Genomic DNA, 24,053 nt, shown 5'->3' on the forward strand with positions numbered 1-24,053 from the left:
CTGTTCTCCCCTTAGCGCAGAAGCAGGGAGTCACAGGGGCAGAATGTTGTAGACACCGTCAGACATGGGCGACTGGTTTGAACTGCCCCCGACCTACTCTTTCTTGTTCTTTGCTCCAAGGGAAGTGGGGAAGTGGGAAAAGAATAAAGGTGGTAATGAATTTGACGAAAATAAAAGGTATCAACAAGAAGTAGTAAAACTCGAAGAACTGAGTCTACACCTGCTTCTGATGACAACAACGGAGAAATACACACATGCAGGAAATTATAGCAAAAGAGGGAAGCTGAGTCTGAGTGCTTCCCCTTCCTCCAGGAAGTGTTTCCTTGTGGTCCCAGGGAGACCCAATCCTCCAAAGGAGGGTTATTAGGCCACAGGAGGCCACATGGCTGGAAGGGACTAAGCCTATCATAAACCCTGGGCAAGATTCAATGGGTCCTCTTGGATGCCAGAGTGGTAATGGCAACTCCTACTCTAAGAGGACTTCAAATCGCATCCTGATTAGAAATGCCCAAAGAAGCACAGGATTTACAGATGAAAGAGACCATCCAAAGAACTTCTGCCAAACTGCTGAACCCCAGTGCCCACCCATTTTAGATAGGCTGAAACCGAAGCAGCTCTAGAACCCAGATCCTTGAGGGTCCAATCTGTGATGTCACAAAGTGTAGTCAGTCTCTGGGAAACTACGAGTCTGAGGACTCACCAGAGCTTCATTGGCCATAGTAGCTTCCTCCTTCAATTGTAAGAGCCTCCTCTCCAATTCATCTCTTGTTCGCTCAGCCTCTTCCCTCATCTGCTTCTCTCGAGCCAAACGCTGTCGTTCCATCTAGAGAGGTGAGGGAGAAAAGACAAAATAGGTGATAAGGAATCTGGAGCAGACCTGTCCAAAGCAGGTCCCTGTGACCTCTGCACACGGATTAAAAAAGCCTCCAAGTATCACTATCTATACGGCACTGCATTCATTCGTTCAGTAAGTTTTTTTGACGTTTTCAGCTTCTTTTATTATCTTAGTATCCTGCATATCCCTCTGCCTCCCCAAGAGCCAACTCATATAACAAATGGTTTTTAGAGAGGAAAACGTTAGCACTGAGAAAGTCTGAAGACCTGTGGCGAGTGTGACACTGTGGACCTCCCCCCTCCACATGGTGTCTTCCCATCTCTCTTCACGGGAGTCCTGTTTGAGCTTTATAACGTTGACTTCTGATGGGGGGGGGGGGTTCCTTGGCCCTGCTGACTCCCCTCTGTATTGCTTTATGCAGCTCTTTCCGGGCTTCTCCTTATTCACCATACACACTGTTTCCTATAGCTTGGTCACGTTGAACCACTTTGGTTAGCCCTCCTCCAGTCAACAAGCATCGGCTTTGTCTCCAGTCTTGGCCATCCCCCAAAGTGCTGCTATCACAGAGAGCGCATGCAGACTCTCTTCTTAATGATGGCTGCCGTGGGGTACCAGTCCAGTACCGGAGTGTCTGGGTCAAGGAGTATGAACATTCAGTAGTTCTATTTGCATAATTCCAAATTTCATTCCAAAATGGCCATGCCATTTCACAGCTCCACCCACAGTGCATTCACGTGCCTTTCTTCCACAACTTTTCCAGTGCTGACTGCTGCCATTTTTGCCAATTTGACAGGTGAGAGGTGACACTTCTGGGTGGTTCTGATTTACAGTTCTTTTATTATTAGCGATTTGGAGCATTTTTTTTTACATGGTTGTGAATACCTTGCAATTCTTTTGAGAAGTGATTGTTCATATCCTTTGAGTGTTTATCTATTGAGGAATGGCTTTTAGTTATAAATAATAATTAATTGTTTATATATCTTGGATACCAAGCCCTTATTGGAGAAATCTAATACAAAGATTTTTGTCCCCTATTGGATCACTTCCTTTTTTATCCTCATTGTATTAATGCTGCCTGGGCAGAAGCTTTTCAGATTCAAGTTCCCGCTTCTGCTGTGGCCGTTGTCCTGTGATCCTTCAGTTACCTCAGTCTTGGTTTGAAGTGGCCCTGGTCCCCAGCTCTCTTCTCACCACTGATCCCTTATATTGTCTGATATTCCCCCGTTGTCTTCTTTCCTTCAACTAGTCTTGTTCCTGAATTCTTAAATTTCATTTTTTGTGCCCCTTTCCAAAAAGAATTTCTCTGACTCTCTCCACTATCCACCTTCTCTTTCTATTTACTCTAGACCTTCATTCTCTGACTCATGACCCCTTAAATTATCTGTTCTTAATTGTATGCTTTGGGCTATTGAGGCTTCCAAAGTATTCATTCTAGGCCTTCCCATCTAGGCACTTTCTGGCATTGCCTTATAGGGTTCACCCCATTGACCCCCCCATTCCATTGCGTCTCATTTCCAGAGTAATGCCAATTATTATCCATATGTAATATATATTATTGTAGTATTGTTCATTTTAAATATAATTAATATAGTATTACCAGCTAACATGTATTAATGTTATGTGCCAGGCACTCTGCTAAGCACTTTACAATTATTATCACATTAATCCTCACAACAGCTCTGGGAAGTAGGCGCTATTATCATCTCCATTTATTGAGGCAAACAGATTAAATGGCCTGCCCAGGCTGATACAGCTAGGCAGCATTCATCTAAGTTTTGATTTGAACTATTGGGTCTTTCTGACTCCAAGTCCCCTGTGCCAACTAGCACTGCCCCAGGGTGCCCCCCAACCACCTATACCCACTCTTGTTAATCTTTTTTTACCTACATTTTTCTGAAAATCTCTGTGTCCGTGTTCTCCCAGTCCTCCAGGTGCAACCTTGGTTTTGGTGGGAGGTGGGGAAGGGGTGATGAGTGAGCCCAGGCTCTGTGAGAGAGTTCATGGGTTTGGGAGGATTTTTTTTTAAAACTTCATCCTAGACCAGGGAAATAGCTGAAGTGGCTTTATCTCTGGTACTTCTTTCTGTCTTGGAGAGCTCGAGAGGTCGTGTAGATAGAGAAAATGTCTAGACTACCATCTTGCTTACAAAATTCAAAAGTCTTTTTGCTATATTTTAATGTATTTTGTTAAATAGTTCTGAATTCCTGTACTCTGAAGTCTTGCAGGGGTCCATGAGGCTTTGACGTCTCTGATTAAGGCTATAACTTTTTTGAGTTACAAGTTTTAATATGCAAACACCCAAGGTTTACGACAATAAGTAGAAAATAACAAGTGTGTACAGTTGCACTGTAACATGGGTGCAGCATAATATGAGAAGGGGCATGGTGTGGCAGCTCCAGGGCTGAGCTTTGCACCAGAAGCTGCTCAGCAAGCAGCCGAGGACTGTGGGAGGGCCATCCGATGAAGGTTAGGCCCTGCCTGCCACCTTACCCCCCTCCCGTGGCTCCACGGCGCCCTCCTGAGAGGGTACAGAAGAGAAGGGTGGAAATCTGCCCTGGTGGAAGGAGACCCTCCACTGAGCCAGAGCAGAAGGCAGAGTGAGGGGCAGAGAGACGGGGAGCTGCGTGCTAGCACCCCACTCTGCAGACATGTCTGGGAGACTCTGCCGGCCCCTGGACAGCTCAGTGTGGCTGGCAGCATGCCGAGCCCCTAGTGGTTGCACCATCGCAGTGAGGTGGCTGACAGAACCCGTCGTAGACCTGGTTCTGTTGGGCCCTTCCACCAAGCCTGGCAGAGCGAAGATCCTTTTAGAGATCAGGAAAGTGAGCCACGCCATTCGTCCAAGGTCCAAAGGTAGGGAAGGAAGAACCAGGGCGCCCTGTGACCCTCGTCACATCGGTGCCCGCTTCTGCCCGGCCGTGTCAGCCATTCTCCCACAGGCCGTGTTCTAGAGGCGAGAGACACCCAGAAAGGCCCCGACTCCTCCAGTTCCACCAAGAGCAGCTCCCCGTGCCATCGGAAGGCCCTGGCATCGGTGCCCATGCCCACGGACGGCAGTGCCCGAGGACCCAGTGGCAGCATCAGGGCAGGAGGGCGGCTGAGAGCGCGGGGCCGACTTCATACAAAGGAACCATGCCGCCTGAGCACCCTCTGGGTAACATGGGACAAGGCCTGTGATCTTGGGGTCCGAGCTGGCTTTCTCCTTCTTTTAAATAACTCATCTTCTGTCTCAGAGCTGACACTAAGGTCCATTTCCAAGGCAGAAGAGCAGCAAAGGCTGGGCAATGGGGATAAGTGGCTTGCCTGCCCAGGGTCACAGCAGGAAGTATCTGAGGCCACATTTGAATCCAGGACCTCCTGTCTCTAGGTCTGGCTCTCTATCCCCTGAGCCACCTAGTGGCCCCGTGGGCTAATTTTGAAAGCAGAAGCCAGAAAAGTGGCCATTGCACTATTTTCCTCCTTTGTCATAAAGGAGTGGTTAGCATTGTTGCTTCGACCTATGCCCAAGGCTGAATAATGTGCGGTTTCTCAGAATGCAGTCTGGATGATGATGGCATCCTGGAATCCAAGTCCCTCCCTTCTGTTGGGGGGGACCAGGGGATGGGCCCCTTTCAGATCCACTTGCTGGGGGGGGGGTCCTTTTCATCCTTTCTTACTCTTTGTCCTAAGGAGCTCTCTGGGTGAGGCCCACTTGGAAATGAGTCGGATGTAAAAACAAACGATAACAATAAATTCTTTAAAAACAGCAACATAGATGATTCCTAGGCTGCGTGTCCCCCTTAATTCTAAGAAAGACAACAGAAGAGTGCAGAGAAGGGACCAAGGGGCCCAAAGGCACTCGCGGCTTTCCTCTTGCAAACAAACCCCAGGGCAGCCTGGCCAATCTGTCTCCCCTTGGACAATCCCAGAAAGGCAGGGTTAACTGGATCCCGTCTGTCCAAAGGGAGCAGACAGAGCAGGGAAGGGGAAAGGACTTGTCCAAGATCCCACAGCTGCTGGCGGGGCAGAGCCAGGCCTAGCACTGGTCTCTGCCTTGAGAACGCACTTTTCTAATCTCATTCTCCTCCCCAGCAGCCCTCCCTTCTCTGTGCTCGGAGGCCGCACCGCCCTCGCAGGAATCCAGCAGCACTCCTGGGTGCTGACCCTGCCTGGGCGCAGCAGTGTGCCAAGCCGGGACGAGTCCCTGGCGGCTCGCAGCTGGCTGCGCTGGCTAGTGGTCCGGCCAGAAACGGGGCCCACACTGGGAGCAGCAGGGCTGGATGAGCGGGGTGGGTTCAGCCAGTAGAACCAAGACGGACACAATCCAATCTGCTGATGCAGCTCGCTGGCTCCGGCCTGTGGCCAGCACCGGACTGACCCGCAGGGAAGAAGTCGGTCCAGGGCCTCATCAGCATTCTGGGAGTGAGCTGGCAGGCCGGCCGTGCATTCCATCACCACCTAATTAGCAAGGAGGCGGCTTCACTGTCTCCCAGCGGGGGCGACTCCGGACACACCGATGCAGCCTTCCCCGGCTCTCCTCGCCCGGCCCAGCCCCGCAGAAAGCCCCGGCCGAGAGCCGGAGGGCGCCCTCTCCCAACACCATCCCTCCAGAGCCCAGGGCTCGCTCACCTGCTTCCTGGCCTTCTCCTCCCTGGCCTGGGCTTTCATCTGCTGCACCTCCAGGGAATCGGCCTTCCTTCTCCGCATGAAGAGGTCGTGGTTCCCGATGCACAGCTGCAGTATCTGTGCAAGGGAGACAAGGGCGTGAGCGCCCAGGGACCCCGGGACCCCACGGCCCCCAGCCGCACGGGCAAGGCCAGGAAACAGAGAGGAGGGCCACCAGGAAGCCCAGGGAGGGGGAGCCACGACAAGGTCCCGCCGTGGAGGCGCTCCACTTCTTGGGGCCCTCGGGAGTGGAAGGCTCCGGCCGGCCCCGTGCCCGCTCCTCCAGCTCCTGGGGACGGCATTCGGGCGCTTTCTATCAAGGAAACGCTTCGTTTTTTTCTGAAATCACGCCAGGTGAGGGAGCTGTAACATTCGGGCCTCAACTTACCAACTTATTAACCCGCAGTTTGGAGGAGTTAAACTTAAAGACGTCGATCTTCTTATCCAGAGGCTTGATGGTGAACTAGAAGAAGAAGAAAAGGTGTTCTGTTGAATGGCGCCCACCGGAAGGCCCTCCAGCACGATGGCCGCAGTCGCCGGGTCCCTTCGACGGGGGCCTCGAAGGCAGCCTGAGCTGTGGCTCCAGGCCAGGACCGCCAGGCAGACCGCAGGCCCAGGGAGGCCGGGGGGGGGGGGGGGGGAGCGCCAGGAGGGGAGGAGGACAACTGAGCACCTTTTGTGCTGCAGGAAGTGGCGAGAGCATGGATCTGATGGGGCACAGCCCCGAGGTGGGAGAACAGGGAGAGAGAGAGGCCGGACCGGGCTCCAGGAGTCAGGCTTGCCGCGGCAGGGAAGGGCGCCCTCTCCAGGTTACTGACTCCACGGAGCTCACCATCCAGCTGCCCGTGTGCCCAGCGGGTATGGACAGGCAAGCGGCTCTCTTACCACAGCCCCGAGAGGGAGGAGCTATGATTACGGCCATTTTACAGGTAAGGAAACCGAGGTAGACAAAGGTGCAATGATTAGGCCCGGCCACACAGCCGGTCGGCAGCCAAGGCCCCATCTGAATTCTGGCCGGCCAGACTGCGGGTCCAGAGCTCCGGGCTTTGTGCCACCTCCCTGCCTCTACGAAAGCGGTACAAGATGGTTTGGGGGTCGGCCCCGATGAGCGGAGAGGGGGAAGGAGGAATCGGGGCGGCTCCCTCTGGATCCTGAATAACGCCTTGAGGAGGTGCTGGGGAGAGTTTGCAGACGAGCACACGCAGGGTTAAGTGACTTGACCAGGATCACGTAGCCGGCCAGTTTACAAGGCAGATCCGTGTCCAGCACTCGGTCCAACTCTCTGCTGAGGGCACCGACGGCGACCGTCCCTTGGAGTCCCAGCCCTCCCCTGCCCCCAAGTCCCCGGCGGCCCAGGGCTCTCCGTCCCCCTCGGTCAGCCCTCCTGCCCCGGCCATTCTCGGTGAGTGTCCTGCGGGAAGGCCTCGCCGCCTCGTGCCCTGGCCTTCCCGCCTTCCCGCCACCCTCCTGCCGCTCGCTGCCGGTGCTCCGCTCACTCGGCTCAGCTGTTCAGAAATGCTTAGTGGCTCTTGGCTGCCAGGCTGCCATGCCAGGCCCTCCGCAAGCCAACTCTCCCTCCCGGCCTGATCCCAGCCGATAGTCTACGCTTCCCCAGTGGAACTTCCCTGCAGTCCGTTCTCCGGGCCGTCTTTCCCGCCGCACACCCCGGCCGCTCATCCACGCCCCGATTCCATTCAAAAGCATCTCGGGAGCCTCCATCTACCCCAAGGAAGGCAGCAGTGCTGGAATGGGCTCTCGGTCACCACCGCTTCCCTTCCTGCAAGCCCTCGGTGGGGAAGACGTTCCCAGGCCGCCTCCTCCAGGAGGTCTTCCTGCCCCCGCTGCTCTGCCTTGCGCCAGTTTCCTGGGCACGTGTTTTAATGGAAGAGACGGCCGGACGGCTCAAGGAGGAACTCCGCAGCCTGGGCCTAAGCCCGCCACAGTTCAGGTTAGTCGTGGCGGTGCCGACCCAGCCTGGGACTTCTCGTCAATGCAATCCCATTCAAAGAGCTGCATAAGAGCCGCCGAGCCACCTCCCTGGGAGCTCCACGAGGACAGTCTCCGGCCCACTCTGTCCTGCGCGCCCCCGCCAGCCCGGGGCCTCGGCAGCAAGAGCGCGCCATGGCCCCTCGGGCACACATTTAGCGCACGCACACCACACATGCATGCAATGCACGCACACACACTTAGCAGAATGTGACCCCCCCATCCTCGAATGGCTCTGCTAAAGGGGCATTTCTTGAGCGCTTTTTGCTATTTAACTTAAGAGCTGTCAGTGGGAAAGCACAAGCCGTGGTAAAAACCACAGCCTCAGCACTAAGAGCACTGCCAGAATCAATGGATCACCTAGAATAAAGGAACCTTCCTGTTCTGACAGCCTGGCTGTCACGAACACAGAATCCCAAAGACAACCACCTCCGAGCCAGGCCAAGTCAGCTGGCTGTCGTCTTACTCCACGGATCACGGACACCACGGAACACGGCGGCTCCCTTCCCTTGGAGAAGCTCCGGTAGGGTTAGTGTGTCAAGTCCTACTAGGGGAGACTGTAATCCTCGGGTCCTTTGAAGAATGAGTGTTTGGGGAGCTTTTAGCGCTCCCACTCCTGGTTGGGCAGTAAACAGGTTTATGAAATTGGAGATGAAAAATCACCATACTGGGGCGAACCGAACGCTTGAGTAACGGGCTTTCCGTGGAAGGGCTTTTAAGAGGAAACACCTAAAAGCCCACCGCAGGGTCTACAGCTCTCTCACATTTTCAAAATCAATTACAGTGTTCAGTCTGTCTGACATCACAACAGTTCAGCGGAACCCAGAAAGATCTTCCCGGTCTAGGCCTCTCTTCCTCTGGTTTATAGAAACCAAGGAAACAAGAAACGCCTCACCCCCGCATCCCATGAAAACCTGCCCAAAGCCACAGCTGAAGTCCATTGTGTGGGCAGCCATCAGGCCAGGGACCTGGCCTTGCTAAGCTTCATAGGCAGACTGCTATGTCTGGGGCTCTTTCCTTCCTCAGAAGCCCCAACTGGCACAGAACTCATTCAACTTTCAATGGACATTTCCTGTATTCTGTTATATTGTCCTGTATAGTGTGAGAAGTAGAATATAGGCTCCTTGAGAGTAGGGACTATCCTGTTTCATCTTTATGTCTTCAGGGTCTAAGATGATGCTTGGGACATTAATAAAGTTTTTTTTAAACCCTTACCTTCTGTCTTAGAATTGATATTAAGTATCAGTTCCAAGGAAGAAGAGTGCTAAGGGCTAGGCAACTGGGGTTAAGTGACTTGCCCAGGGTCATATAGCTGAGCATTAATAAAGTTTTGTTAAACTGACGACTTTCTGTAATGCTTGTCAGTTTTTTGCAGAGAACATTTTAAATAAATATTTGTTTAATGAATTACAATGGTTGGGAAATCTGGGTCATCATCCTACAGGAAGGGATCTGAATTTTGAGTCCACACATCACTGTTATTAAACCTTCAAGTAAGTGCTCATTGCTTAATGTGTGCTTGCTTTTTCTTCACGATTAGTTTCTAAGTTTCACAAGGACAAAGATGGTTTGATTATAATAACGACAGCTCAGATTTGCAGAGCTCTTTAATATCTACAAAGGACCAGAGAGTAGAGTGCTGGCTCTAGACTCAGAAAGACCAGAGTTGAAATGTGACCTCAGACACGTAACTAGCTGTGGGACCCCTGGCACGTCACTTAACCCTTGCTTGCATGAAACTGGAGAAGGACACGACGAACCACTCCAGTACCTGCGCCAAGAAGATCCCTTGGGCAGTTGGACCACCGGGTCAGGTGGCATCAGACACAAGCGTACACACGAACAACAACGGATCCATAATCTCACAAAGCCGAGTGCAAGCATTCTTATCCCCATTTACAGATGAGAAAACTCTGAGGTTTAAATAGTGGAGGCTAAATAACCAGCCCACGGACACAGAATGAGTGTCTTCGGTGGGATTCCAACCCAGCCAGGTCTGTAGCGCCAAATGCCAGTGGCAAATTCCACCTCTGCTTCTTTTAAATATCATCTACACCAGTGGGGACCATTAAGCCATACATACCGGAGGAGCCCTGTGGGCGTGTAGTAACTGAGTTTTTAAACGTAACATTCTCTGCATTTTATTGCGTTTTTGTTTATTTTGTGAACTATTTCCTAATAACATTCGGATGCGGTTCAAGCTGCACTCCAGAGTGCGGTGGGCCACACGACTGACCTACGTTACCCTGGGCAAGAATCTTAACATGTCCGAATCCAAGTGTCCTCATCTGTAAAAATGGAAACGGTAATCCCTGTACAACCTGCCTCTGCCAGGATTGTTAGAGGGAAAACACTAGAGAAGAATCTCTCACACTGCTGTAAAGCTCTACGGTGTTGCACACACAACAACCCTGGAAGGTTAAGATGGCTAATATTTTTTTAGCCCCATTTTACAAGTGAGGAAACAGACTAAGAAAGCACAAATGACTTGTGTGGAGTCACACAGCTTACACGCAAACACTAGGCTTCCTTGTTTTAACACTCTTTCCAGGCCAGCATAGACCCCACGAGTCATGTGATAGAGGACTGGCCAGAGGAGAGGGCCTCAGGAAGTTCTAGTTTTCACCTGCCTAGCCAGTCTTGAAACCCGAAAAGATTTTCTAGCCTGGAACAGAACATCTACCCACTGATTAGAAATGTTCATTTTTCATTGCACTTAATGGTGTCAATAAGCCCTGCCAGGTTAAGCCTCTTGTCTCCTAAGCTAGAAATCAACAGTGGGGTTTGGGGATTCTCTCTGAAAAGAGAAGATGCGGCTGCTCTGTAGAGTATAAAAATCAACAACCAAAAGCTCTCGAATTCAGGAATTCTGATGTAAGAAATAAAGTCTGCCCAAGGGTGCTTCTAGCAAGGGAGCCAAATGCAGTTTCTGATTAGTTACTGGGTAACAGAAGGGTCAGTTCCTACCTCTTTGTCGCTGTAAGAGATGTTCCGGATTTCGTTCCAAGGGAAGGAGATTTTGGGGGTCAGTCTGTTTTCAGGGTCATATATGTGGAGGCCCAGAGCATCCACTCCCAGAAGTAGTTCTGTGCCTTTTTTATTCTGTATATTGAATAAAGAAAAGCCACTGTCAGTTCCATCCCAAACAAAATATTTTATTCACCTTTAACAAGATCCATACAGTAAAATTTCAAATGGTTCCAGATGAACATGCGACAGTTGGTTAACCCAGAGAGGGTAGCCTGTGGTTTCCTAAGGGAATAATACTAGCTCAAAGAATATCCACAGGCTAAAGAAAGGACATGCATTTTAGAGCTGCTTATTTATTTACATCAAAAGAAAATTTAAGGGGCAGTTAGTTAGATGCCTTGGCTGATAGAAAGTCAGGCCTGGAGTTGACAGATCCTGGGTTCAAATGTGATTTCAGATACTTCCTAGCTTTATGACCATGGGCAAGTCACTTAACTCCTATTGCCTAGTCCTTAGTCCTTTAATGCTTTGGAATGGATATTTAGTACTGATTCTAAGAGAGAAGGGGGGGAAATGGAAAATTTAAAACAAACCCAAAGACCCAAGCTACTAGGCTAAAAATTCACTAACTGACACAAACTGCCCAGAAAACAGTAAAGTAGTCTGGCAGAAATTAGGAATATAGACCCCTGCCTTATGCCACATACCAAGTTAAGACCCAAATGGATACATGCTTTAGACATAAAGAAACCGTAACCAAATGAAGGGAGCCAGGAAAAAATGAGCTGTCAGATAAGGAAAGAATTCATGACCAAACAAGTGACAGAATCACAAAGTTGTAATTTTGATTACACACCACTTAAACATTTTTGCACAAACAAAACCAATGTGTCCAAATTAAAAGGGAAACAAATACTAGGTGGAAAAAATCTTTGACTTCATCACTTCCAAGACATGTATGGAACCCAAGAAGCCTTGGTCACCAAGACTAAAGAACTGATTAAAATCTAGACTAAGAGCCATTCTCCAACAGATACAAATGGTCAAGGGACAGGAATATGCATTTCTCCCGGGAAGACATACAAACTCTCTATAGGCATATGAAAAAATGCTTCAAATTACTAATACTTGGGAAAAAGGCAAACTTTTGATGTCCTGCCTTATACTCCACAGACTGGCATGGTTGACAAATGCTGGAGTGGCCATGGGAAAACAGGCACATTAATGTACTAGTGGTGGAGCATTGACTTTGTACAGCCATTCTGTACTAACTACACCCAAAGAGGTACCAAATTGTGCTAACCCTAAGACCCAGTGGTGCTACTTACTACTCGTTCTATGACCCTAAGGGATAAAGAAGAAGGATCCACGTGTACAGAAGCATTTATAACAGCTCTGGTGGTGGTTGCAAAGAACTGGAAGCTAAGGGTGTCCTCCCCAATTATACAATGCGCAATAAGAAATGATGAAGGGGACAGTTTCTGAGAAACATGGGAAGGCTTGTCTAAACTGACTTAGAGTGGGGTAAACAGAACCAGGATATTTATTCAACAATGACAGCACAATAAAAATAAACAACTTAGAAAGACTAGAGAACTCGGATCATTGCAATGATCAACCAATTCCAGATGACCCATCAGGAAGCAGTCAAGCTCTCTTGACAGTGAAGTGATGGACTCAGGAGATAGACTAAGACAAATAGAGGAATTTGTTTTGTCTGTCTATGCCCACTTGTTACAAGAGCTTTCTTTTTTCTTTTTTAATGAAAATCTTTTAAAACTAAATTAAACTTTTTTTTAAAGTGAGAATTTAAAGACCAACACTAAGAAGTGGTGCAGTGAAGTTCTCTGATAAAACTGTAATTTGTAATTGTAATTAAACAACCACTACATCAGTGACATAGAAGGTAAACTTAAATAAAGTTATCCTTACTCAAGAGTGGTGGAAGGAACTGTAACTGATTTGATTCAATTTTTAAAAAGGTAATTACATACTTGACAAGCTACAGTCGGAATGGTCACAGAAATTCTCAGTCCAACTTAATATTAACTCCACCTGATCCTGGAGATGGTGTTCATGTCACAGCCCCACAGGGTTTCTCATATGTAGAGGATGCTCCCACCAAGGAAGATGGGGAAGGCACACCGCTCCACTCACCCACTTCCTGATGACCCAGAAATCGAACTCTGAGTCAAGAGCATAGGATGACAGACGGGAGGCTATTCAGAAGGCACAGTGATTCTAAAGAAGGTAAGCAGAATAGAGTGGAAAGGGCGCTCTGGGCTTTACCTGAAGATCCCTGATTTAGGCACAATTCAGACACTCACTAGCTTATGAAGAGCTGCAGGAGTCATTGGTCCTTGTTTCCTCATTTGTAAAGCTGGGATAATGACACTTGCTCTAGCTGCCTCCAGAGATATTTTGAGGATCAGGTAACATATGTAAAGCACCATATGATTATGAGCAGTTAGCATAATCCAGCTACTAAGCAGAGATGAATCTTCTTTTTTTGGAACACTTTGGGAACAGGTATGTACGACTAGCCTAAGATTCACAATCCCTCTGTCTAATCATAAAATACTTTAAATGGGGCAGCAGGGTAGCTCAGTGGATTAAGAACCAGCCTAGAGACAGGAAGTCCTGGGTTCAAATCTGACCTCAAACACTTCCTAGAGGTGTGACCCTGGGCAAGTCACTTAACCCCATTGCCGAGCCCTTACCACTCTTCTGCCTTGGAACCAATACGTAGTATTAATTCTAAGACAGAAGGTAAGGGTTTCACTAAAAAAAAAATAAGCGAATGAATGAACGAATAAATAAATAAATGAAATACATTAAATGATAAATAAATGTGAGTATACTTTTTCCACTTTTTTTTAGCGTTAGTTGATTTTAAATAAAGGGACAAAAATATTCCTTTCCATTGAGTCAATATAGCTATTAAAGTTTTAAAAAATAAAGAATAGGAAAAACTAGAAAGACTTATATGAATTGATGCGAAATAAAGTGAGCAGAACCAGGAGAACACTGTATAGCAATATTGTAAGGATGATCAATTGTGAATGATTTAGCTATTCTCTGCAATACTATGATCCAAGACAATTGGGAAGGATTCATGATAAAAAATGTCTCCAGATAAAGAACTGTTAGTCTGAATGTAGATCAAAGCATTTAAAACAATTTTTTCTTAGGGAGTAGCTAGGTGGCTCAGTGGATTGAGAGTCAGGCCTAGAGACAAGAGGTCCTGGGTTCAAATATGGCCTCAGACATTCCCTAGTTGTGTGACCCTGGGCAAGTCACTTAACTGTCATTGCTTGGCCCTTACCAGAGGGCTTAGAATATGATATTCTGGAAGGTGATGGAGCTAGGATTCCAAAACTGAGGGTAATCCTTTTGGGGTGGGGGTGGGGTGGAATTGAAATTTCACAAAATAAAGGACTTTCAAACATTCCTGATGAAAACCTCAGAGCTGAATATAAAATTTAACATTCAGACACAAGATTCAAGAGAAGCCTAAAAAGGTAAACATGAAAGAGAAACCATAAAGGACATAATAAACTGTTTATATTTTTACATGGGAAGATACATGTAATTCCTAAGAATATTATCATTCCTAGGGCCATTAGGAGTCTACAAGGTCAGATGGCATGAGTGTGAGTTGACTATGTTGGGATGATTGCACACACACATACAAAATTTAAAAAGGAGGTGAGAAAGAGGGATGCTCTAGGAGAAGGGGGAAGGGAAAGGAGTTGCGATAACAATCACTCTCACCAGAATTGTTTCAAAGAAATCAATACAGACGCATTTAATAATTGATTATAGAAATCCATTTTACTCAACAGGGAAGTAGAAAGAGAATGGGGCTAAGAAAAGGGAGGAAGTGATCAAAAAGAAGGCAGATTAAAAGAGGAAATGGTCAGAAGCAAAATTTTCTATTTATTTTAGATATTCTTTTCTATTTGGGGTTTTTATATATATATTTTCTATATTGGGTTTCAAATTCTCTCCCTCTCAACCATCCTCCACCTACTGAGGAAGCAAGCAAAATATTATCAATTAAATAAATGAAATCATACAAAACATTTCCATATTAGCCATATTGCAAAAATAAAGTGAGAGGATATCCAGGGAAATAATGAAAAACAAAAACAAAAACAAAAAAAAACAAAGGAAGGTGGCCTTGCAGTCCCAGATCTCAAACTATATTATAAAGCAGTGGTCATCAAAACAATTTGGTACTGGCTAAGAGACAGAAAGGAGGATCAGTGGAATAGACTTAGGGTAAGTGACCTCAGCAAGACAGTCTATGACAAACCCAAAGACCCCAGCTTTTGGGACAAAAATCCACTATTTGACAAAAACTCCTGGGAAAATTGGAAGACAGCATGGGAGAGATTAGGTTTAGATCAATATCTCACACCCTACACCAAGATAAACTCAGAATGGGTGAATGACTTGAACATAAAGAAGGAAACTATAACTAAATTACATGAACACAGAATAGTATACATGTCAGACCTTTGGGAAGGGAAAGACTTTAAAACCAAGAGTCACAAAATGTAAAATAAATAATTTTGATTACATCAAATTAAAAAGTTTTGGTACAAACAAAGCCAATGTAACTAAAATTAGAAGGAAAGCAACAAATTGGGAAACAATCCTCATAACAAAAACCTCTGACAAAGGTCTAATTACTCAAATTTATAAAGAGCTAAAGCAATTGTACAAAAAAATCAAGCCATTCTCCAATTGATAAATGGGCAAGGGACATGAATTTTTTTCATGTTTTCAGCCAAAGAAATCAAAACTATTAATAAGCACATGAAAAAGTGTTCTAAATCTCTGATAATCAGAGAGATGCAAATCAAAACAACTCTGAGGTAACATCTCACACCTAGCAGACTGGCTAACATGACAGCTATGGAAAGTAATGAATGCTGGAGGGGATGTGGCAAAGTTGGGACATTAATTTATTGCTGGTGGAGTTGTGAATTGATCCAACCATTCTGGAGGGCAATTTGGAACTATGCCCAAAGGGTGATAAAAGACTGTCTGCCCTTTGATCCAGCCATAGCACTGCTGGGTTTGTAGATAATATAGAGATAATAAGAGATATAAGAGATAATAAGGAAAAAGACTTATACAAGAATATTCATAGCTGCACTTTTTGTGGTGGCAAAAAAATGGAAAATGAGGGGATGCCCTCAATTGGGGAATGGCTGAACAAATTGTGGTAAATGTTGGTGATGGAATACTATTGTGCTAAAAGGAATAATAAAGTGGAGGAATTCCATGGAGACTGGAACAACCTCCAGGAAGTGATGCAGAGCAAAAAGAGCAGAACCAGGAGAACATTGTACACAGAGACTGATACACTGTGGTACAATCGAACGTAATGGACTTTTCTATTAGTGTCAATGCAATGTCCCTCAACGATCTGCAGAGATCTAGGAGAAAAAACACTATCCTCAAGCAGAGGACAAACTGTGGGAGTAAAAACACTGAGGAAAGGCAACAGCTTGACTACAGGGGTGGAGGGGATATGATTGAGGAGAGACTAAATGAATAACATAATGCAAAAACCAATAACATGGAAATGAGTTCGGATTGAGGGCACATGTGATACCCAGAGGAATCACGCATCACCAATGGGAGGGGTGGGGTGGGGGAGGAAAAGAAAATGATCTTTGTTTCTAATGAATAATGTTTGAAAATGACCAAATAAAATAATGTTTAAAAGGAAAAAAAATAAAGTGAGGAAAAATTAAATGAGAATATAATGTTCCAGTTTACACTTAAGAGTTCATCTGTTCTCTCTTGGGAGGTGGGTAGAATTACGACATTATGAGTCCTCTGGAACTGTCTTGGATCACTGTATTCATCAGAGCAGCCAAGCCTTTCCCAGTTGATCATCATTATAACATTACTGCTACTGTGCACAATGCTCTCCCTGTTCTCACTTCACTTTGCATCAGTTCTCATAAGTCATCTCAGGATTTTCTGAAGCCACTCTCCTCATCATTTTTATGCATAATAGTATTCCATCACAATCATATGCTATAACTTGTTCAACCATTCCCCTCAATTTCCAATTCTTTGCCATCCCAGAAAGAATTGCTATAAATATTTTTGTACTTGGAGATACCTTTTTCCTTTGATCTCTTTGGGATACAGACCTAATAGTGGAAATGCTGGATAGGCACAATTTTATAGCCCTTTAAGCATAGTTATAAATTGTATTCCAGAATGGCTGGACCAGTTTACAACTCCACAAATAGTTTATTAATATACCCATTTTCCCTCAGATAGGTGGCACAGTGGATAGAGTGTCAGGCCTGGAGTCAGGAAGACATATTCATAAGTTCAAATCTGGCCTCAGATATGTATTAGCTGGGTGACCATGGGTAAATCACTTAACCCTGTTTGTCTCAGTTTCCTCATCTGTAAAATGAGCTGGAGAATGGCAAACCATTCCAGTATCTTTATAAAAAAAAACAAACAAACAAAAAAACTGAAATGGAATCACAAAGAGTCTGACATGACTGAAAAACGACTGAACAACAACAAAAATCAATAATGCTTTAGGCATTTTTATATGACTATAAGTAGCTTTGATTTCTTCTTCTGAAAACTGCTTGTTCATATGACCATTTATCAATTGAGAAATGGCTCTTTTTTTATAAATGTGATTTGATGATTCTCAATATATTTAAGAAATGAGACCTTTATCAGAGAATATTGATGTAAAATTTTTTGACTGTCATTATGTCTTTCAGCAAAATGTAGCTTCTTTCTTTTTCTCTCTTAAAACAAAAGCCCTTCCTTTCTATCTTAGAATCAATACAGTGTGTTGTTTTTAAGGGAGAAGAATATTAAGAATTAGGCAATGGGGGTTAAGTGACTTGATCAAGATCACACATCCACTGAGCCATCTAGCTGCCCTCAAAATTGTAGTTTCCCTGATTATCTCTTTTAATTAGGTCTTTTTTTTTTCTTTTGCTTTGTCTGAGATTGTGGTTTGATTTTGGCTGAAAAAAAAAATAATGCTCCATCCCTTTTTTTAACCCTGTGTCTTTCTGTTTCAAATGTAAATTGTAAACAATATTTTGTTGGAGTCCAGTTTTTAATCCATTCTACTATCCACTTCCATTCTATGAGTTAGCTCATCCTATTTACATTTAGTTATAATTACTGTTATTTTCTTCTGTTTATATTTCTTTTTTTATCCCGTCTCTCTTTAAAAGTCTGTTTTGTTTTTGATCTTCTCTTAATCTGCCTTTTTTTAAATTATTCCTTAGGTAAAAATTTAATACTAGTCTATATTGGGGGGCAGCTGGGTGGCTCAGTGGATTGAGAGTCAGGCCTAGAAATGGGAGGTCCTGGGTTCAAATTTGGCCTCAAGACACTTCCCAGCTTTGTGACTCTGGGCAAGTTACTTAACCCCCATTGCCTAGCCCTTACTGCTCTTCTGCCTTGGAGCCAATACACAGTATTGACTCCAAGATGGAAGGTAAGGGTTTAAAAAAAAAACACTAGCCTATATCCCTTTCTTTGGCATTCTAAGAATTTTTTATGCTATTTTGTTTATTTATTTATCTCAAATTAATTAATTTAGATGATTTTCCCCCATGGTTACATGATTCATGATTTTTCCCATCCCTCTTCCTTCCCCCTTCCCAGAGCAGACAAGCAATTCCACTGGGTTAAACATGTATTGTTGTTCAAAACCTATTTCCATAGCATTCTAAGAATCTTAACACTTACATCTCTTATCCCCTTCCCCTTCTATTTCTCTATTGGGTAAGACAGATTTCTATACCCAACTAAGTGTGTTTATATATTATTCCCTTTTTGAACCAATCCCAATGAGAGTAGGTTCAAGAATTGCCTGATACTCCCTCATTTCCCCCTCCACTATAAAATCCTTCCTTGTTCTAATTTTTAAAGAATTATTTTCTTCAGTGAGTCACTGTGCCCCTTTTTTCACTTAGGCTATTCTGCTTTTAATGAATTTTTTCCTTTAGTTGATTTTTGTGCCTCTTTTACCATTAGGCCAATTCTGGTTTTTAAGATGTTATTTTCTTCAATATTTTTGGTGCCTTAAAAAAAAAAAAACCAAGCTGATAATTCTCTTTTTGTAATTTTCTTAAATCTCTCATTTTTTCCTCTACTACTGATCACTTTCTTTAAGTCTCCCAGGAATTCTTGTTGGGCTGGGGCCAATAGCATTTTTGTTGCTTGTAGCAGTTTTTACATTGTTGTCTTCTAAGTTTTTGCCACTATAATAGCCTTTCATGGTCAGGTTATTTTTTTGGTTGTTTTCTCAATTTTCCAGTATATTTCTTGACATTGAACTTTATGTTAAATTTGGGCTCTGCTCACCTAGGGATGGGAAGGCACTATGCCAAGCTTTAGGCTTTTTCATTCTCTCCCTCCCTCCTCTGTCTATTCCCACTGACCCCAGAGCCTACATGGTACCACCAACTGCCTGGAATGCTCAAGCAATCAGGTCCTGGTCTCAGAGGCAGGGGATAAGATGCCCCTCCCAGGAAAAGCTCATCATTTCTAAACTCACCACCATGCTGCTGACTCAGGCCTTAAGAGATCACCTCCCTCAACTTCCTTTCCTCTCTGACTCAAAGGTGGAGCACTGAATTTTCTTTCTTTTCTTTTTTTTTATTGTATCCCCAGTGTTTAGCACAGGATCCAGCATATCAGAGGTTCTTAATAAAGGTTTATTGGATTAGATTATTGGGTACAATAAAGAGACACAGAATTAACTCACCCGGATTGCAAAGTAGTTCACACCATACATTTCCAAGTCCTGGGCAATCTTCAAATATTCCATTTCAGCTTCATCTCTGTGAGGACAATGAAAGGCAATGTAATAGCTGCTAAGTAAGAAGGGTAAAGGATGATCCTGCAAAGAGTCTCTGTTCAGAAAGGTAAGGTTCTGGGCCCTAAGAGTAACTTTAGGCTGCCTCAAGAGTGCAGCAAGAAAGACTTCATACTCATAAAATAGGGGAATAGTCACATCCTCTTAAAATCAGACGGGACCTCAGAAATCATCTAATCCAACCACCTACTGAAATATGAATCCTCTCTACAAGTACCCTGATGAATGTCACAGGAATGCATCATTTTATCAAAGTTTTAGATAATATTAGCCATAAGGAAGCTCTTCATGCAGTTACAGGGAATTGAAATCAGTATTCCAGGTAACTTTCCAGCTAATTTACTTTAGGTTTAATGGAAGGAGACCAATACTTCAAAATTCATACTTTTCATCCCAAGTCAAAAGTGATGCTATCTGAAGCCACACAAAAACATTTCCATTTGCTTCAGTCCCAGGCAGTCATGTCTGGTGACCCTGATTTGAGACTTTAATTCATCTTTTACAAGCTGCTTCTTTCAAAGGGACAGATTAAGCACCCAGAAGAACTACAGAAGGCTCTTTCTTTGCTAGGGCTGGTTGCACTGTCAGATGTGTGGCTCTACTCCCAAATCCTTGCAACCAAACATCCTAAGTGCATATTAACTACGATGTTTCCCATGAAAAGTTATTTACAGCCCAGAAAGGCTGGCTCAGATCCTACTTACTCACTGAACAGGAACTAGCAGTGTCCAGCTGACTAGGTAAGACATCTATCACATCATTTCCTTTGGGAGGCTCACCTTGCTCTGCCTCGATGCTCCGCATACCACGAGGTAATTCTCTCCTCCCACATCTCTTGTGTCATCTGATACAGATTTATTACCTACAAAAAAGTAAACCAGCATGTATATACTTATACACACCACCCAATTCAGACTGCAAAGAAAAACCAGAAAGACCTTTCAGCTAAGCCTTCCTTCTCCCTCCAGAGGCCCGACAGCATGGAGGGAGTGCCAAGATTCTCAAAGGCAATCCTTGGCAGGCAAGCTCTGGCAGGTTCTAGTAACTCCACATCTCTCATTGAGAAATAAGCTAAGTTCAAAAAGATCATCAAGTATGCCACAAAACTTTATTTATTTTTGGTCACAACTCATCAAAATACCTATTTAATGCAAGAAGGTAGTGCAATGTGCATTCATGAAGTGAGTCCTCCATGTGAATGAAATCCAAGATTGACTAACACTGGGGAAGAAATTTCTAGTGACAGCCTATATCTATATGTAGATATATATATCTATATATCTCAATCTATATTTCAATCACATGTATGCACGATTGGCTTCCCCTGCTCAGCACTCGTGGAAACCACCAAGTAAACAGGTGAAGGCCAAAGACACGACATCAAGGTTTTTGTTAAGCAGTGTAGCAGGAGCAGACCTACTATACACATGATGCACCAATAGGTGATTATACTGTCATTGAACTAAAGGGGCAACATACAAGTATTATTCTCACAAACTTCTCGGGACGGCTAGGTGGTCTAGTGGATAGAGAACCAAGCCTGGAGATGGAAGGTCCTGGGCTCAAATCTAGCCTCAGACAGTGTCTAAGTGATGTGAACCTGGGCAAGTCACTTAATCCCAATTACCTAGCCCTTGCTGCTTTTCTGCCTTGGAATCAATATACAGCGCTGATTCTAAGGTGGAAGGCAAGAGTCCAAAAAAAATTTTTTTTCCTCTCTAATTTATATTAACCAACTGCTCAGTTTAATCCTGATTCCACTTTACTAACCTCAAAATTCAGGTTGCCTCATCCTCTGACTTAAGGAAAATATCATGCACGATTTAGCCAATCACTACTTGAACCAATACTCACTGAGTAAGATATCTCTCTCATCCCTAAATCAATATGAAAAGCCTGCTGGAAGCAACTGGCCTTTGGTCAAGGTCCAAGGAGCACCAAATTTAATCTTCCCAATTCTCAAAATTCTATGTTCAAGACTTATTAAGAATACCTAAAAACTCTTAGAAGTCTTCTGTCATAGACTTCCCAAGGTCCTCTTCATTTTCTGGCTTGCTTTCTTTAAAATGGGTATTTGCCTAGGCTTCCCAAAGGGGCCCATTCAAACCCAGTGATGATTTCCTTACCCTTTTTGGAAGCAGCTCCTCTTGCGCCAAAAACCCACGCTTGTGAACAGAGGGGTCATAGTCACCATACTATAGGAAAAGGAAAGCATGCAACTGAGAGACAATATGAGTGACATTTATTTCCAAACAAGTTTCTTCCCTTTCTGTTATTCTCAAAGCATTTCAGTTCTGATCACAAGTCAAGATTTAAATGTTACCAATTTGTTATCCCTAGCTAGAAATACAAAGCTGATCCTATCTATGTATTGAGTTGCCAAATCCCACAGGGGCAGGTTGGGTGATGTGCTAATCAGAAAATGCAGAGGCACAGAAATGGTGACCCTGTTTTCTAACTTTCAAAGAAAGCAATTTCTGCTAAAACATTAATTTTTCCCTTAAAAAGAAAAAGGCTGTGTAAATTGTTGGATGCAATGTGAGGATAATAGCATAATCTATTTACAACACAAACAATGATAAATGGTTGATAACTGGAATGAAGACTATCTATGAGGCCACAAAAATAAAACATGTAATGTTTTTAAATAACTCTTCCTCAGAGCCCTGAAAAGTACTTAAAAAAAAAAAAAGAATTAAAAAAATTGAATGTCAGTATTATCATTTCTGTTTTATAGACAAAGAAACAAGTAAAAAGGTTAGCTGATTTTCTCAAGGTTGCAGGCAAGTCAGTGAATACAGAAGTCAGAAATAGGGGCTCAGGCATTTTACTGCATTCATTCATTCATTCATTCATTCATTCAATGATAACAACTTAGAAATTTGTTTCATGATAAAAAAACATCCTTCTTTTCTCCTAGGACATGAAAGTTTGACTAGTTAGAAAATCAAAACTGACATTATTTACAAATGAGGCATGCAGGAGAATATAAAACAAATCATGCCTTTAAATCACTGGCATTCACAACAGTGGGTGCTGGTTGACATGCTCCCATCGTCTCATCTGGACTAGCAAAGCTCAGTATTCTATCATGAACTCTCTACAAACATTTGTCCTGTTAGCAAAAGATTACTGACCAAGCAAAAGAAGTAAGGCATGTTGAACAAATATAACTACCACCAAAAAAAGAGGGCAGCTACATTAATAAATCAATCACTGAGTTAAGGCTGAAAGAGTACTGGAGCTGGAGTCTGAGGGCCTGGGTTCCAATCCTTGCTTTGCCATTGACTGTGACCTTGAGGTTGGGATTTCTCTTCTTTGGGCCTCAGTTTTCTCTTCTGTGATATGGGAGGGTTGGACTAGATGACTTCTAAGGTCCCTTCAAGTTCTAAAGCTATGACCTGCTTACTACTTATGGAAACCTGGGCAAATCTGTCTCCCTCCTTGGCCTAGTTTTCCTCATCTATAAAATGGTGGTGGGGGTAGGGTGGAGAAGGTGAAACCAAGTCCCTTCAAGATCTAAGATTCAACAAAGTTACCGTCTCATCCACCTTCTGCCTGATATACAATGTGGTGAGTAGCAATCGCCAGCCTCTACCATTTAGGAGGAGGAAGGCACACACAGGAGTCCAAGACAGACTTCCACAGGCATCTGTGGAGCCAGTGCTAGTAGCCAAAATGCCAACGCACACAAGCAAAGCTAACGCTCTAAACGCCAAGTCCAAGAAACTCATGAGACTGAGTCTCCCATTACTGTCTGTACTGCCTGGCAAACTGCCCATTTACCAAACGCATTACATCTGAGCAATATTGGGGAATTAAAGAGAGCTCTGAAAAAACAATGACTTCTCCATTTAACATGTTCTACTTACAGCAGTAAAGCTACTTTGATGTATCCATTTTTGCATTTAACGGTCTCTCTAAAAAGTGTTCCTAAATGTAGCACTTCAGAGCGATTTCCACAATGTGGTTTTATGAGCATCACTTTATTCAATAGCTATATGCCTTGAACACATGGCAGAGGGACTGACCATTTAACTGCGCGATTTTCCGAGGAGAAGAGCCTGAGAGATCGTCTTGTCCAATCCGTTCATTTCCCAAGAGGTAAGCTGTCTTGCGTGAGGTCAAACGAGGGATGAAGGACAGCGCCAGGACTAAAATTCAGGTACCCAATTCCCAGGAGAGTTCTCTTGCTACCAACCCATGCTGATTTCAAGGACAAGCATGCATTTGATACCTACTACGGGCCAGGCCCTGGGCTGGGCCTGGCGATACAAAGAGAAAGGTCCGGGCGCCAGAGTTTAAGAACATGAATAAGCTAGAAAGTGTCCAGAGGAGGGCAACCAGGATGATGAGCAAGGGCCTTGAGTCCATGACATAGGAAGGTCAATGGAAGAAACGGGGAATTTCTGCCCTAGGGAAGAGAAGACTCAGGTGGGACATGAGAGATGCCTTCAAATATGTCACAGGCCATCATGTGGGGAGGAAGGGCCACTTTTCTGCCTGGACCAAGAGGCAGGACCAGGAGCAACTGAGTGGAAGCTGCAAACAGGTTCAGTGAGAGGGGAAATGAATGGCTTTGCCCGAGGAGAAGGGTCCCTGTCACTTGAAACGAAGTGTCCTGAGGGCTGCTGAATCTTCCTGCATCTCAACTTGTGTGACCACATGGCCCAACCAAAAGGACGATGGCCACAAGGACTGTAATAAATATCTGTGAAC

The 24,053-nt window shown here is 44.5% G+C and overlaps 1 protein-coding gene and 1 long non-coding RNA gene across 4 annotated transcripts in view; one reads left to right on the top strand and one right to left on the bottom strand.

The window, feature by feature from the left end:
• The window catches only part of NF2 (NF2, moesin-ezrin-radixin like (MERLIN) tumor suppressor), a 128,108-nt gene that overhangs the window by 22,729 nt on the left and 81,326 nt on the right, over nucleotides 1-24,053 (bottom strand). For 2 of the 3 annotated variants that reach the window (XM_001380149.5, XM_007490518.3), the window contains exons 5-11: nucleotides 21,461-21,529; nucleotides 20,114-20,196; nucleotides 19,224-19,299; nucleotides 10,433-10,567; nucleotides 5,868-5,942; nucleotides 5,444-5,557; nucleotides 701-823 (exon numbers count right to left, since the gene is read on the bottom strand). In XM_001380149.5, the coding sequence (XP_001380186.2) occupies nucleotides 701-823; nucleotides 5,444-5,557; nucleotides 5,868-5,942; nucleotides 10,433-10,567; nucleotides 19,224-19,299; nucleotides 20,114-20,196; nucleotides 21,461-21,529 (675 nt within the window). The remainder of the gene's footprint in view (nucleotides 1-700; nucleotides 824-5,443; nucleotides 5,558-5,867; nucleotides 5,943-10,432; nucleotides 10,568-19,223; nucleotides 19,300-20,113; nucleotides 20,197-21,460; nucleotides 21,530-24,053) is intronic. The other variant, XM_056821533.1, reaches the window with a different exon arrangement.
• The window catches only part of LOC103103858 (uncharacterized), a 34,383-nt gene continuing 11,148 nt past the window's right edge, over nucleotides 819-24,053 (top strand). The window contains exon 1 of the long non-coding RNA XR_001629473.2: nucleotides 819-967. This is a non-coding gene — a long non-coding RNA (uncharacterized LOC103103858). The remainder of the gene's footprint in view (nucleotides 968-24,053) is intronic.

Source organism: Monodelphis domestica, chromosome 3, assembly GCF_027887165.1.
Source record: "Monodelphis domestica isolate mMonDom1 chromosome 3, mMonDom1.pri, whole genome shotgun sequence".
In the NCBI taxonomy this organism is placed as follows: Eukaryota; Metazoa; Chordata; class Mammalia; order Didelphimorphia; family Didelphidae; genus Monodelphis; species Monodelphis domestica.